General features: G+C 34.2%; 1 protein-coding gene across 2 annotated transcripts in view; it reads right to left on the bottom strand.

Moving 5' to 3' along the window:
• The window catches only part of EFCAB2 (EF-hand calcium binding domain 2), a 71839-nt gene that overhangs the window by 50392 nt on the left and 6690 nt on the right, over window positions 1–14757 (bottom strand). For both annotated transcript variants that reach the window (XM_032466559.1, XM_032466560.1), the window contains exon 2: window positions 7233–7317. In XM_032466559.1, the coding sequence (XP_032322450.1) occupies window positions 7233–7317 (85 nt within the window). The remainder of the gene's footprint in view (window positions 1–7232; window positions 7318–14757) is intronic.

Raw genomic sequence — 14757 nt, 5'->3', positions numbered from 1 at the left:
GCTTTCTTGGATAATAATCGTTTGGGGAGACTGTCTATGCAATTTCTCCACAATGCTCACACTTTTTACTATCTGATAAAAATGGAGTGTGAAATGTTGTATTAACTTCTCTTTAAAAACAGCATTAAATGTGAAGAAGTAGAAGAGTGTTTATACTGCTAGTATAGTAGTATACTATATAGCCCTTTAGGAAGAGTTATTTCTAATCCGTTACAAAAAAGTTCTTACTACCTACTTCTTACTGAATTTTAGACAAGACCTAATACACTCAAGGTTCTTGCCAACTGCTTGAGAAACTTAGGTCTCCTTATCAATAAAACAGATGAACATAGGCTGTTATGTGCCCCAGAGACTCACGCTGAGTTCAGACGGAAGCAGTGAAAAAGAGACCTGCCACATTAGCAGGAGGATACCTGGGGGTGCTGGACTGCACAAAGTATGCCTAAAGACTAAGAAAACAACAGGAAATGTCCCTTATAGATGAGGCAGATATAAAGTAAACACAGAATAGTCTAAAATACTAATAATAAGGCCACTCTGCAAAGGCACTGAAGCTTAGGAATGGCACAGATGGATGTGGCTGAAGAACAGGGAAAGACTAGCACTTTTATACCAGGATTGACCCCTGGGCCATCTTAGCTCACCAAATTCTTGAGTATCAGTCTGTTCAGGAATTGATAACAATGGAGTATTTAAAAATATATAAAGATCTAACCTTATATACTTTTCAAAATTCATTCATTTTTTTCATTTGATACTCTTAATACTCTTGTGGCTTAAGTGGTACAGGTATTATTATTTAAGTTTTATAAATAAGAAAAATGAGGTGGCCTATTAAGAAAAAAAAAAAAAAATCACTGATAGAGCCAGCAACTGACTCCACCGACTTCTAGTGTACTTTCATTGTTAGAATCAAAGATGAAAGAACAGAGATTACAAAAAAACTAGGTATGTTTATGAATAAGATTAGAGTTACTTTCAAATTAAATTTATCAGCTACATAGCAAAATTAGCTTCCTTATTTCAGAGGCATTCCTTGCAGGGTGTGTGTTATTTTGTTACCAAACTAGCTTTATTCAGGGTAATTTAAATTTACTCTATTAAAGCTACTCTAATGACTCTAGTTTGCTTTCCAAAGTGAAATCCATACTCAAAAGCTGTGTCATTTGATTGATTTTTTTAAATTTCAGAATGTCAGAAAGTAAAAATAGTCAGAAAACATTTGGCATACATTTCACAGACTGAGGCTAAGATCTTTAAGATTCAAAAAGATAAATAACTCAATGGAAAAAATGGGGAAAAGTCATTAACTGCCAGTTTGAACAAAAGGATACACAAATTGTCTTTAGACATACCACAAGATGTCCAACATTAGGGAAATGAAAATTAACTCTGAGTTTCTAATTTTCACATATCACATTCGCCAAAAGTCCTAAAGTTTGATAATTAAACTTGGTTTAAGAGGGAGTGAGGGAACAGGAACACTCATAATGACATGAGAGAATATATTGTTAACACCTACCAAAAATATTCATGCACTTTGACATATTTCCAAGAATGTATCCCAGAGAAAAAGACTCAATTTTGCAAAATGACATGCATACTCAAATATTCTCTGCAACATGGACTATTATAGCAAAAGCCTAGAGACAACCTAAATATCCACCAATGGGAGGTTAATTCAATATATCATGGTTTATCCATACAATGAAATGAGGAAGCTCCTTATATACTAATAGAGAATAATCACCAAGATACATTTATAAGTAAAAAAAAAAAAGCAAAGTGCATAATGGTTCATATGCTATCTCACCAGTTATGGCAAAAGTACACATACATCCTGCAATTCAACATCAAAAACAACAACAATAACAACCAAACAATCCAATTTAAAAATGGGAAAAGGACTTGAATAGACATTTCTCCAAAGAAGATGTACAAATGGCCATTAAGTATATGAAAATATGCTCAACATCACTAATCATTAGAGAAATGCAAATCAAAATCACAAGATTCCTTTTTATACCTACTGGGATAGTTATTTAAAAAAAATAAAATAAGTGTTAGCAAGGTTGTGGAAAACTGGAACCTTGCATTTTGCTGGTAAGAATGTAAAATGGTACAGCCACAATGGAAAATAGTACGGTGGTTTCTCAAAAAATTAAAAATAGAATTACGACATGATCTCAATCCTATTTCTGGTTATACAACCAAAAGAATTAAAAGCAGGGACTTGAAAAGGCAGTGGTACATCAATGTTCATGGCAACACTATTCAAACAGGCAAAAGGTAGAAACAACTCAAATGTCCATGGACAGATGGATGGATAAACAAAATGTGCTATATACACACAGTGAAACATTATTCAGCCTTAAGGACTAGCATTCTGACATATGCTGCAACATGGATGAATTGTGAAGACATTAGACTAAATGAAATAAGCCAGACACAAAAAGACAAATATTATATGATTCCACTTACATGAGGAACCTAGTGTAGTCAAACTCATACAGAAGAGACAGAAAGTAGAAGAGTGGTTGCCAGGAGCTGGGGAGAGGGGAGATCGGGGAGTTATTGTTTAAAGGGTACAGAGATTCAGTTTGGGAAGATGAAGTTCCGGAGATGGTCGGCAGTAATGTAAATGTAACTAGTGCTTCTGAACTATGTATTTTAAAGTGGTTAAAGTGTTTACTTACCACAATAAAAACACACACACACACACTTACTTGTATTTGCATGGACCATCTCTGGAAGAATTAGAGAAATTTATAACAAATCTTGCCTTTAGAAAGGGAACTGGAGAGCCAGTTGAAGAGATTTACCTATCACTATATATTCTTTGTACCTTTAGAATTTTATCCCATGTGTATATATTATCTATTCAAAAATATAATTTTCACTCTTATTGACTGAAATCTGAACAAAGAGCAGGAAAATGTATGTAAGTAAAAATGTTCTACATTTTGTATGTGGCAAAATAAAAATGTCCTTAATGATACTGAAAACCTGCCTCGATGTTTTCCAAGACGCAACTTTCAAAAACTATTTGACAAGGAAAATGAAAAAGAAAATGAAGTGCTTCAGAACTTAAAAGATCAAACAGAACATATAGATACAAATAAAAAGTTCTTACAAGTACAATATAATATTGCTAATCCAGATTAAATAGAGGAAAAGCAAGTCTTACTTCAAGAATATAAAGTAGAATAATAATCCTAACGAATATTGTTCTAAGCTTAAATTTGAGTTAATATTGTTTTAAGAGCTTTAAAAATGTCCACTGATAATAGTGGTTCTCAAACTTTTTGGTCTCAGAATCCCTTTTACACTCTTAAAAATTATTCAGACCCATAAAGAACTTTTGTTTATCTGAGTTATATTAATCTATATTTACCATATTAGAAATTGAACCTCAAATTTTAAAACGTTGTTTATTATTTAGACATAATAAACCCACTATATGTTTATGTAAATAATATAATTTTTATGAAAAATAACTATATTTTCCAAAACAAAAAATAAATTTAATTATAAGAATGACACTGTTTTACATGTTTGCAAATCTCTTTAATGTCTGGCTTAACAGAAGACTGCTGGATTCTCATATCTGGTTTTGCATTCAATCTGTTGCAATATCACACATTATGTAGCTTTTGAAAAACTTTGTGAAAAATGAGAATGAAAATAGCACACACTGTCTTAGATTTATTATGAAAAGAGTTTTGATTTCACAGGCCCCTAAAAGGGTCCTGGAGATGCACACAAGTCTCCAAAAATTTTTAAGAACTACTTACTAACACCAATCCTATGCAGCAAATGTAAAAATTGAGGCATAGAGAGAATATATAAATTATGGTCACAAAGCTAGGAATGAACCCAGAAAGTCTGATTCCAGACCGCAGGATTGCCCCTCAGAGCCAGGAGGAAAGCAGCAGGGGCCCATTTCATAATGTTTTACACAGTGATGAAAACCCCACTGGCTGCCTGGCAGTCACAGTACCAGACCTTCACTCCGGCTAATGTGATAAAATTTCAAATTAAATCTTCCAATTCATGCAAAGCAGAGGTAAGGGGATGGGGGTGGGGAGTAGCCACCACAAAAGCTCACCTCTGAGGGCGTGATCGGCTGCCCTTCAAGGAATATGGCATCATAGCTCCACTGAGGGATAAGGCACATTAGGGCAGGAACAGCCAAATGCCCTGGAAGCCTCTCAAGGAACAGCTCTCTCTTCCAAACCGAGCTCTTAGATCTGTCTGGAACTCTCACTCATTCAGATCTTCTTTACACCACTCAACCTTTACACAGAATACTGCCTTCAATTCTTAATTAAAATAGTCAAAAAGAAGACTAATAAAGAGACTAGTTCTAACAAAGAGAAAAGCATACTATAAATTGATAGCAGTTAATACAGGATTGTCCCAGTATAAGATTGAAAGGTAAAGCAATAGATCAGAATACATAGCCCAAATTAGACCCAATTACAGAAAATGCAGTATATCATAAAGTAAACCTAATAATTCAAGAAAAAAATAAGCTGTTTAGTAATTTTTATTAGAAGTCTATTTAGACTTTCACTTTTAATCACATGCCAAAATAAATCCTAGCTAGATGAATCGTTTTTACATATAGCGTGCTGAGGCTGGGAAGGCAGGACCAGACCTTACTCAGCACTGCATTCCCAGCCTCTTCTAGGGCTGCGGCACAGCTGCCCAAACAGAAGGAACTAATTTGAGTCCCAACGCTGCTGCTAGTCCATTATTAGATCTTGGGGAAGTCATTTTGCTTCTTTGTCCTTAATTTCTGATTTATAAAGAACGGATAGTAATGATACTAGCAGCATGAGAACACTCATTACAAACTTTAAAGTGCTATACAAATTAGCTGAAGGAATAAAGATTAGAAACTGCATTCAACCATGTTGCTACCACTCAAATATGCTAAGCATTAATATTTCAGCATTAATTTCTGAGTAACTTTCTTTATCTTATAAAGTAGACATATTAAGTTGTAAGAACACACAGTTTTCCTCAGGGCATCAGTACAATTATTTTAATTCTGAATGGGAAAAAGATGCATCCTATAAATATGTTTATTTTCCCTGAATTGGCCCTTTTACTAAAAAAGGCCTGACATCACTGCTGTAAGGAATTTGGCAGATTTTCTTTTCACAGCTACTTTCAGGAAGCCTAAAAGCAGGAGATGAGCCCATGAAGCCCATGAGAGGTGGGTTGGAGGGGAGGCAAGAGGGAGGGAGAAAATACACCACAGCAAAAGACTCTGAACTAGAAAAACGCTGACGTGACCTTGAGCAAACTATTTATCTTCCCCTAGTCTCCAAAACCTGGAGATGCCAACCTTTACCACGCGAGTAAAAAGACGGAAACGAGGTAATGTACATGAAGCCCCTAGCACCCAACTACATGCAGACATGAGACAGCAAGTCTTGAGTAAATGCTGGTTTCTCTTCTCTGTTCCCCTTCTCTTTCATAAAGCTATCCTGGTCTTTCTTCCACTTTCCCTGACTTCTTTAACAATACCTCTCTCCCCTTCCCCAGTGAAAAGTCTGTAGTAACAGCATGTGCCATTCACACGTTGAGTCATTCAAATCGCAGGCAAGAGCTGCAAGCTCCCCACCGCATCTCAAACCCTATCACCACCACCATCCCACCCGATCATTTTCCTGCTGGGACACTCACACTAAGGCTAAGCTGCTCCATGAAGTATCATTCGCACTGCATGCAGTGTGACCAGCGCCACTCGGAGCTATGCAGTGCTCAGCCTGCAGTTACCCTCATGCTTCCTTGACAATGGCTGCGTCAAGGCTCCTACAAGGCTGACTACAGTTGCAGTGCTGGAACTTAACTCCACTCTCTACCTCACCCACTTCAGTAAAGCCCATAAACATAGTCGAGGCACCAAAAGAAACTCTGTAAGGTGTTACCATAAAGTAATGAAACTGACTGCACTTATTACTTTCCTTTCCTGCAATCACACCTTGTACCTTCAGGTGTGAGAGACTAAGGAATACATGAACAGTATATCCATGGGTTCCGCATTTGAAGATTCAACCATCCATGGATCTAAAATATTAGGGGAAAAAAATTCCAGAAAGTTCCAAAAGCAAAACTTGAATTTGCCACATGCCACAGGCAACTATGTACATAACATTTACACTATATTTACAACTATTTATATAGCATTTACACTGTATTAGGTATTATAAGTAATCTAGAGATGATTTAAAGTACACAAGAGGAGGTGTGTACATTATATACAAATATCATGCCATTTTATATAAGGGATTTGAACATCTGTAGATTTTGAAATCCTCAGAGGGTAGGGTATGGGGGAGAAATGGATGGGAGTAGAAGGGCGAGTCCTGGAACCAATCCCTTGTGGATATTGAGGGACGACTATAGTTAGAATTTGCCATACATGAAATCTCGCATTGTTCATTCAGTTTAGCTCAAATTTAAAGCACTTAGTCCCTTGAATAGTCTGGAAGTGGTGGCACTGGTTTATAAAAGTTCTTGCCAGTACCATTTAAAAATAACTTCCCACTGCTTCTTGGGCCTCTGTACTATGTTCTAAGTCTTGAGATTGTGATCCTATCAAATATTCCTCATTCAGCATGGCCTCCTGGAAGAATGGTTTCACTGATTCTACAACTTCTATTATACTCATGAATAATCTCCTCTACCTTTTGCCTCTTTTTCTCTCAAACTATTCTTTGTCTCCAGTCTTCCATTCTAGATCTACCAGTATTTATGTCTTTTCCTCATCTTTCTATGTTCTTTTGTTTTGGTTCTTGTTATTTTACTTGGGAAGTGTATCATTGTTTAAACATTATTCATCCTTTTTTGTAATATCCCATTCATGGCTTGATAATGCATACCTATGTATTTTAAAAGCAAATTCTATTCATTCAGTCAACACATATCTACTGAGTGCCAACCATGTGTCTAGCACTAAAGCTACAGTAGAGCTCATCTCATTCACAGAATTTAGTCTATAGGTTAGAATATGCGATGTGGTATATATTCTTTCCACCAGATTACGAAGAATAAGAAACAGATCTGAAGCAACAGTGAGAAAAGACCTTTTACAGGGCACAGGAAAATAAATTAAATAGCATAATAAATCCAAGGAATGTAAAAAGAGGAGAAATGAACCATTTTCTACTTTATGAGTTGAATCAGCAATTTAGAATTAGAAGAAAACATTTCCAAACCTAACATCCACTGTATTATTTGACTCTTGGTCAAACACTTCAAAAGCTTCTTTGATTTTTTTGTGCAATTCTGCTACTGCTATTTCTGCAAAAGAAAAAGAAAATAAAAATTATTTTAATTTAAAATTCAAAACAAAAATGTCAATAACCAGAAATTCTTTTTTTAAATTTATTTATTTTACAATATAATTTTTTTAAATTGAAGTATAGTTGATGTACAATATTGTATGTTACAGGTAGAAATTCTTAATAAGGAAGAACATGCAGAGTTTCTTCCTAATACCCTTTTTTTTAATAGCAGGGAGGTAATTTGATTGATTGATTGATTGATTGATTGATTTAACAGAGGTACTGGGGATTGAACCCAGGACTTCATGCATGCTAAGCACACACTCTACCACTGAGCTATACCCTCCCCACGCCTTCCTAATATTCTTAATGTATCACTTAGCATGCTTCACTTCCTCTAGAGGAGGGAGGGTATAGCTCAGTGGTAGAGTGTGAGTTTGGGGGTGGGGGACAGATTGTATAAAGGGTCTGAAGGCTACTTTAAAAATGGTGTCTTATACTTTCAATGAGAACCACTGGAGGGTTCTAAGCAGTGAAATGACATGGTCTGGCTTCTATTGACTTTGGCTATAATGTTAAGAATACAAAGAGACCAGTTTAGGAGGCTATTGCAATATTCTACGTGAGATAATATTGTACTTACTATTTGAAAAACAGATAGTTTTTCTAGAAAAACTGGAAAGGGAGAGATTAAGCATCAGTTTAGATAATTAATTATAAATATAATGGTAGAAACTGTAGAAAGCAGGAAAATTTTTAATCACTCATATTCCTCTTACCCTAACATAACTACTAATCATTTTGCTATATTTTCCTTCCTTCCTACACAACCTTTTATATATAGCATTTAATAACTACTATTCATTCAACAAAAATGTACTGGATGAATGCTATGTACCAAGTTCTGTGGCATGTGCTCACCTACACTTACAACCAGAAAGGGTATCTCATTTTTGGAAAAAAAGACATCGAAGCTGGGAGAGATTAAGCAAATGGCCCAAGATCACAGACTAAGTGGCAGAGGCGGACTGAACCCAGATCTTTCTCACTTAAGGGATCCTGCTCTCCTGCATCCTTTACCCCACCTAAATAATTGCTAGTACTCATAGTTTAAAAATTGTAACTCCTAACTACTTCATTCAAATATTCTATTTTTCCAGGTTGCAACATAATCTATATAACCTTCAATTTTTAACAGTACCAAAGGTATGTAACAATTTATTGATCTTACTAATTTTTCTTTATTATAATAAATAACATGGCAGCAAACTTCTACTAATTTAATAAACAATGTTATCTCATTACTTAAATTTACATTTCTTGTTAATAGGTGAGTCTGAATAGTGATTCTTAGTGCTTGTTTACCACCTTTATTTTCCGTGTTACGAATTGTCTATTCATGGTCTCTGCTTATCCCTACAGGGATCTTCCATTTTTTCTTAACAATTTGTATGAGCTCTTTAAACCGTAAAGACTTAACCCTATGTCTTAATTACAGAAAATAATTTTCCTGGTCAGTTGTTTGCATTTCTTTTCCTAAAATGAAAACTGTTCCATCTCCTTTATGATCATCAAAATCACACATGATTACTGAAGAAAAAAATGTAAGAAGTTTAGACTAAGTAAAAATCACTTCAAATCCTACCATGCAGTTAACTACTCTTAATGTTGTCCTCTAATCTAGTTGTTCACTCAACAGTAAATTGTGAATATCTTTCAGTCTCAAAAAATGTTTACTATATTATCATTTTTAGTGACTGCTTGATATTCCACTATAGAACTTTACCATAATTTATTAAACCAACCTCCTAATTTAGGTAGTTTCCAATTTTTCACTGTTACAATAATTCTCCAGTGAACCATCCTGCCTAACTCATCTTTGTGCATTTGTCTTACTGTCTCACTGACACACAATAAGTTGAATGCAGCTGAAATGTGCTGGGTATTGGGAAGGTTCTTATTAGTCCCAAAAGCACCTTGGGAAAATCTCACTGATATAACACTGCCACTGCACAAAACTGATAAATGCTTTTTTAAATTTAAGATTATTTTTAAATTACATTATTTTCTTGACAAGGTATTTTATTTTATTATTTTTTCCTTTTTTTTTTGATTTTTTAAATTTATAATGTATTAGTTTCTGGTGTAAGGCATAGTGAGTCAGTGATATATGTATATATAACTGAATATAACTGAATGTATATATATATATACACATATTCTTTCTCATATTCTTTTTTATTATAGGTTATACAAGCCACTGAATATAGTTCCCTGTGCTATACAGTAGGACCTTGTTGTTTATCTATTCTGTACATTTGTATCAGCCAATCCCAAACTCCCAACTGATAAAGTATATTAGCACTTATTTTTAGGTAGTCACATCTGTTAAGATTTCTTCTTATCCTTTGAAGTTTAGAAACATATCCTTTGAAAGGACGAAAGGAGGGAGAGTATCAGCCTTTTTGTACAGATTTGGTGAATACTCAATTCTATTTTTTTCTATAATCTAAAAATATATTTACTCTTTAATCCATCTGAAACTTATTTTCGCATGATTCAAAGTGAAAGGTTAATTTCTAATCTTATTCTATAATTCCTAATTTATTAAGCACTTGAGTTCTTTCCTCCTCTTTTATGATGTGTTATAGTCTTTTATGTGATGGAGGCTATTTCTATCAATTGTCTATCCCATCAATTCCTTTCTGAATTGCATTTCTAGTCGTAAGTTATTACCATCTTATTTTATTTATTACCACTATTACTGATCTTCTTTTTAGGAATGTTTATTAATATTCTCACCAATTTTTATTAATATTCTCACCAATGTATTCTTTCAAATGAAATTCAGAAATCCAAATAAAATTTAGAAATTCTAAGTTAAACACCATTAAGAGTTTTACTGCTATTGCAGTGAAGCTATACACTAAAAGAATTAACATTTCAAAAATAGTTTTCACATCTAAGACATTATATCAGATATATAGCCCTTTTTATATCTCTAAATTAAATGTTACATATTATGGTTTTCCTCATATAGGTCACACACAATTCTCCAAGAAGATTATGCCTTAGTATTCTATTGTGAAGGAATCTTTTTGTAGATCTTAGAATTTCTGGAAGTTGAGGTAAATATTGATTTCTTAAAATATGCTATTGATCTTAAATACATATATTTCCAGAAACTTTTTATTTTTATCATCTCTTTTCAGTTGATTATTTTATATTTTCTGATAATACATTTGGTCTCTTGTTTCCAAAATGTATAATTCTCATTTTTCCTTCAACTTAAGACACTGGGCAGAACTACCAGAACAACTTTAATGCATAAAATGATAATCAAAATCTTTGCTTTTTAAAAGCATTATTATTTAATAGATTAGAATATTTTAGTCTTTCACCAGTAAATATAATGCTGACCTGTGTTCTGAAACAGGTGTTACAAATAAATGTAAGACAGTATTCTTCCACTCCTATGGCTCTGTTTTTACATTAACAACAGTTACTAACTTTTAACAACCTTTTAACAATATTTCCTAAATTTTCTAAAATGTGTTCTGTTTCACACTCATTGCTCAAGGTGCTTCTCAATAAAAGGCTTCAATGATCAAAAATGTCTAGGAACTCTGAATATTATGTTCTCTTGGGGATTTATAAATGTATATCAGTATATTAAAGTCTTTGGGATGTTCTACAGTAAAGAAACTTACTACCTTTAATGCAGCTTTTTCCAAATTTACTTGATCATGGAATCTCCTTTTTCCAGTTATCATCCATCAGGAATAAATAATGCTTTAGTTGAGATTTGGAACTTCCCTAACTCAGGCATCCTCATGTACTGGACACACGTATGATGTAAATAGATTACAGGAGCATCTAAAAATACTGATCCTCCCATCTCTCAGTGTGGCCAGATTCAGGTTAGGCAGCTGAAAGCATCTATTCCAGGGCTCCTAAAAGGAGGCTCAAAGCACTACAGGATCTGGATCTGATGGCATGTTCCTTGGCCTGCACAGGCGGCAAGCACAAGAAATGCTATCATGCACCCACTGCTCCATGTCACCATAAATGTGATCTACTACATGGACTCCTATTTCAGAAGTCAGATATCAAATGCACCACTGCTCACCATGGACAAGGAACCCATGGAGCTACTGGAGTAGTTTCATGTTCTGTGCCCAAAGAATATAGTATGCAACTCAGCGTGTGACCAGCTGGGATTGAGGGGGCTTATGGCTCTAAGAAACAGCCCCAAATTTTTACCTTCGCATATATTGGCTAATGCTGTTCCTCTGCAGCTATGCCCTTTTAGTAGCAGCCAAGCTTGCTGCATGGCTCTAATAACACATACATATTATATAAATTAAATCTTCACCATTATTTTAAAATAACTCATATGAGAAAGTTCAATTGGGTTAAAAAACACTTATATCACAAAATTTTCTAAGTTATATTTGTCAATTAAAGGATGAGTTTTTGACAGAAACAGACTCACAGATACAGAGAACAAACTAGTGCTTACCAGTGGGGAGATGGAAGGAAGGAGAGTTGAGATAGGGGAATAGGATTGAAAGATACAAACTACTATGTATAATATAAATTAGTAACAAGCACAGGGAAATTTAGCCATTATTTTATAATACCTTAAAACAGAGTATAATCTATAAATATATTGAATCACTATGTTGTACACCTGAAACTAACATAACATTTTAAATCAACTATACTTCAATAAAAAAGGATGAGTTTTAATATAACTTCAACTATTTTTAAATTTTTTAAAGGTTGAGGAAAATGTTTTACATTTTTACATAAACAAAATTTCTCATTGGTAATAAACTATCAAAAATTGAGAAGCTTATACTTAAAAATCTGATCAGAAATTGAAAAAAGTGGTCCCTCAATATCCATGAGGAGATTGGTTCCAGGACTTGTGGATACTTAAATCCAAGGATGCTCAAATACTCTATATAAAATGGTGTAGTATTTGCATATAACCTACACGCATCCTCCTGTACACTTTAAATCAACTCTAGATTACTTATAATGTCTAGTAGAATTTAAATGCTAAATAAATAGTTGCTGGGCACATGTCAAATCCCAGTTTGAGTTCGCAGTTGAAAGCTTAGTACTGTAAACAACTCTATACCTACCACCTATACCAAACTACTGTTAATGTTTTGCTATTTTTTGCTTCTTCCCTCTGCTTCTGTCTCTAAGTAAACTGCAGTCATCATGATTATTCATCCCTAAATACTTCAGCATGCATGTCCTAAAAATGAGGACATTCTCCTACATAATCTAAATGTAATTATGACATCCTTTAAAATTAACAAAAATTCACTAAGATCATCTAATATCTATTCAATATGCAAATTTCTCAAATTGTACCATACTTTCTTTTAATAGTTATTTTTTAACCTCAATCCTAATTAAATTTTATGTACTACATTCGGTTTTCATATTTCTTGGTCTCTTTTAAACTACAACAGTCCCCCATCCTTCCCTAGCCTCTTATCCCGCTACGAAATTAGCTTGTGGACGAGACCAGGATATGCACTGTTTTACAAAATGTCCTACATTCTGGACTTGTCTAATAGCTTCCTTGTTTAACCTTCAAGTTAAAAACTACTACTCCATTAAGTTTCATCCCTTTAGGACATATCACCTACTACTCCTTCTCATTGCTGTCTTCTTCTGATTCTTTGATCACTGTCCTCCAAATTTATCATCCCAACTAATTTAGTTTCCAACAACCCATCTTCACAGTTCTATTTATTCATCAACACCTTTTGATTCGGTCAATAAATACTTTTGAAATCTGTCTCCCTCCTTCCATTTCCACAGCCACTGCTTAAATTTAGACATCACTCTGGCCTGGATTAATACAGTCACTTCCTGTCTTTTTGTCTTTAGTCTCTGTTCCCTCCATTTCTATTCCATTCTTCAAACCACAGTCCACATTTTGCTAGGATGATTCTTCTAAAACAAAAATTTGCTAATATGACTCTCTGGTTTAAAATCCTTCAATGGTTCCCAAGGTTTTTCAAAAAAAAAAAAAAAAAAATCAGTCTCCTTAACCGGGTACAAAAATCCCTTTACAGACTGGGCCCCTACCAATCTCAAAAATGTCATTTCTTAACACTTTCCCATACATATTCTCCACCTTGGAAATCTTTGTAGTTTCTCAATTATTATGCTTTCTCAGTGTCATAGTGATTGACAGTCTTTCTGTATGGAAGATTCTTCTCCTTTTTCCTGGCTAATTCCTACTCAACATTCAAGGCATTTTAAAAGCAACACACACTTTGAAGGCTACCCTAATCCTCTTTTTGAATTAAGTATCCTTCTATGTAATCAGGTAGGATCCATGAATATATCCATTATAATGTTACATCAAACAGACTGCAACCAGCAGTCTGCATGTAATATAATGAAAATTTTAGGGGAAAACATAGGGGGAAATGTTCATGGCACTGGATTTGGCAATGATTTCTTAGATATGACACCAAAAGCATAGGTAACAACCAAAAAATACATAAGCTGAACGTCATCAAAACTAAAACTTTTGTGAATCAAAGGACACTATCAAGAGAGTGAAAAGACAATCCACAGAACGGGAGAAAACACTTGCAAAGCATATATCTGATAAGAGGTTCATATCCAGAACATATAAAGAACTACTGCAACGAAACAACAATAAACTAACCCAATTAAAAAATAAGAAAAATTTTGAATTGATATTTCTCAAAATAAGTTATACAAATGGCTAATAAGTACCTGAAAAAATGCTCAACATTACTAATCATTAGGGAAATGCAAATCAAAACCACAATGATCAGTGAGCTAGAAGACAGATAACTGGAAATCACTACTCCAGAACAGAAAAAAGAAAAAAGAATGAAAAGAAATAAGGATAGTTTAAGAGAACATGAAGCACACTAGTATTTGCATTATGGGGTCCCAGAAAGAGAAGAGAGAGAGAAAGGACCTAAGAAAATTTTTGAAGAAATAACTGAAAACTTCCCTAACTTGGGAAAAGAAAGTCACACAAGTCCAGGAAGTGCAGAGAGTACTAGTACTACACAGGATCAACCCAAAGAGGAACACGCCAAGGCACACAGTAATCAAATTGACAAAAATTAAGGATAAGGAGAAAATATTAAAGTCAGCAAGAGAAAAGCAACAAATAACATACAAGGGAATTCCCATAAGGTTATCAGCTGATTTTTCAGCAGAAACTCTACAGGCCAGAAGGTAGTGACACAATATATTTAAAGTGATGCAAAGGGAAAACTTACAACCAAGAAAACTCTATCCAGCAAGGCTCTCATTCAGACTTGATGGAAAAGTTTAAAGCTTCACAAGTAAACAAAAGCTAAAAGATTTCAGCACCACCAAACCAGCTTTACAACAAATGTTAAAGGACCTTCTCTAGTCATCAAACCATAAGAAA

The sequence above is a fragment of the Camelus ferus genome, chromosome 23, assembly GCF_009834535.1.
Source record: "Camelus ferus isolate YT-003-E chromosome 23, BCGSAC_Cfer_1.0, whole genome shotgun sequence".
Classification (NCBI taxonomy): domain Eukaryota; kingdom Metazoa; phylum Chordata; class Mammalia; order Artiodactyla; family Camelidae; genus Camelus; species Camelus ferus.
Note: the sequence above shows the minus strand (reverse complement) of the source record. Positions and strands in the feature narration are given on the sequence as shown.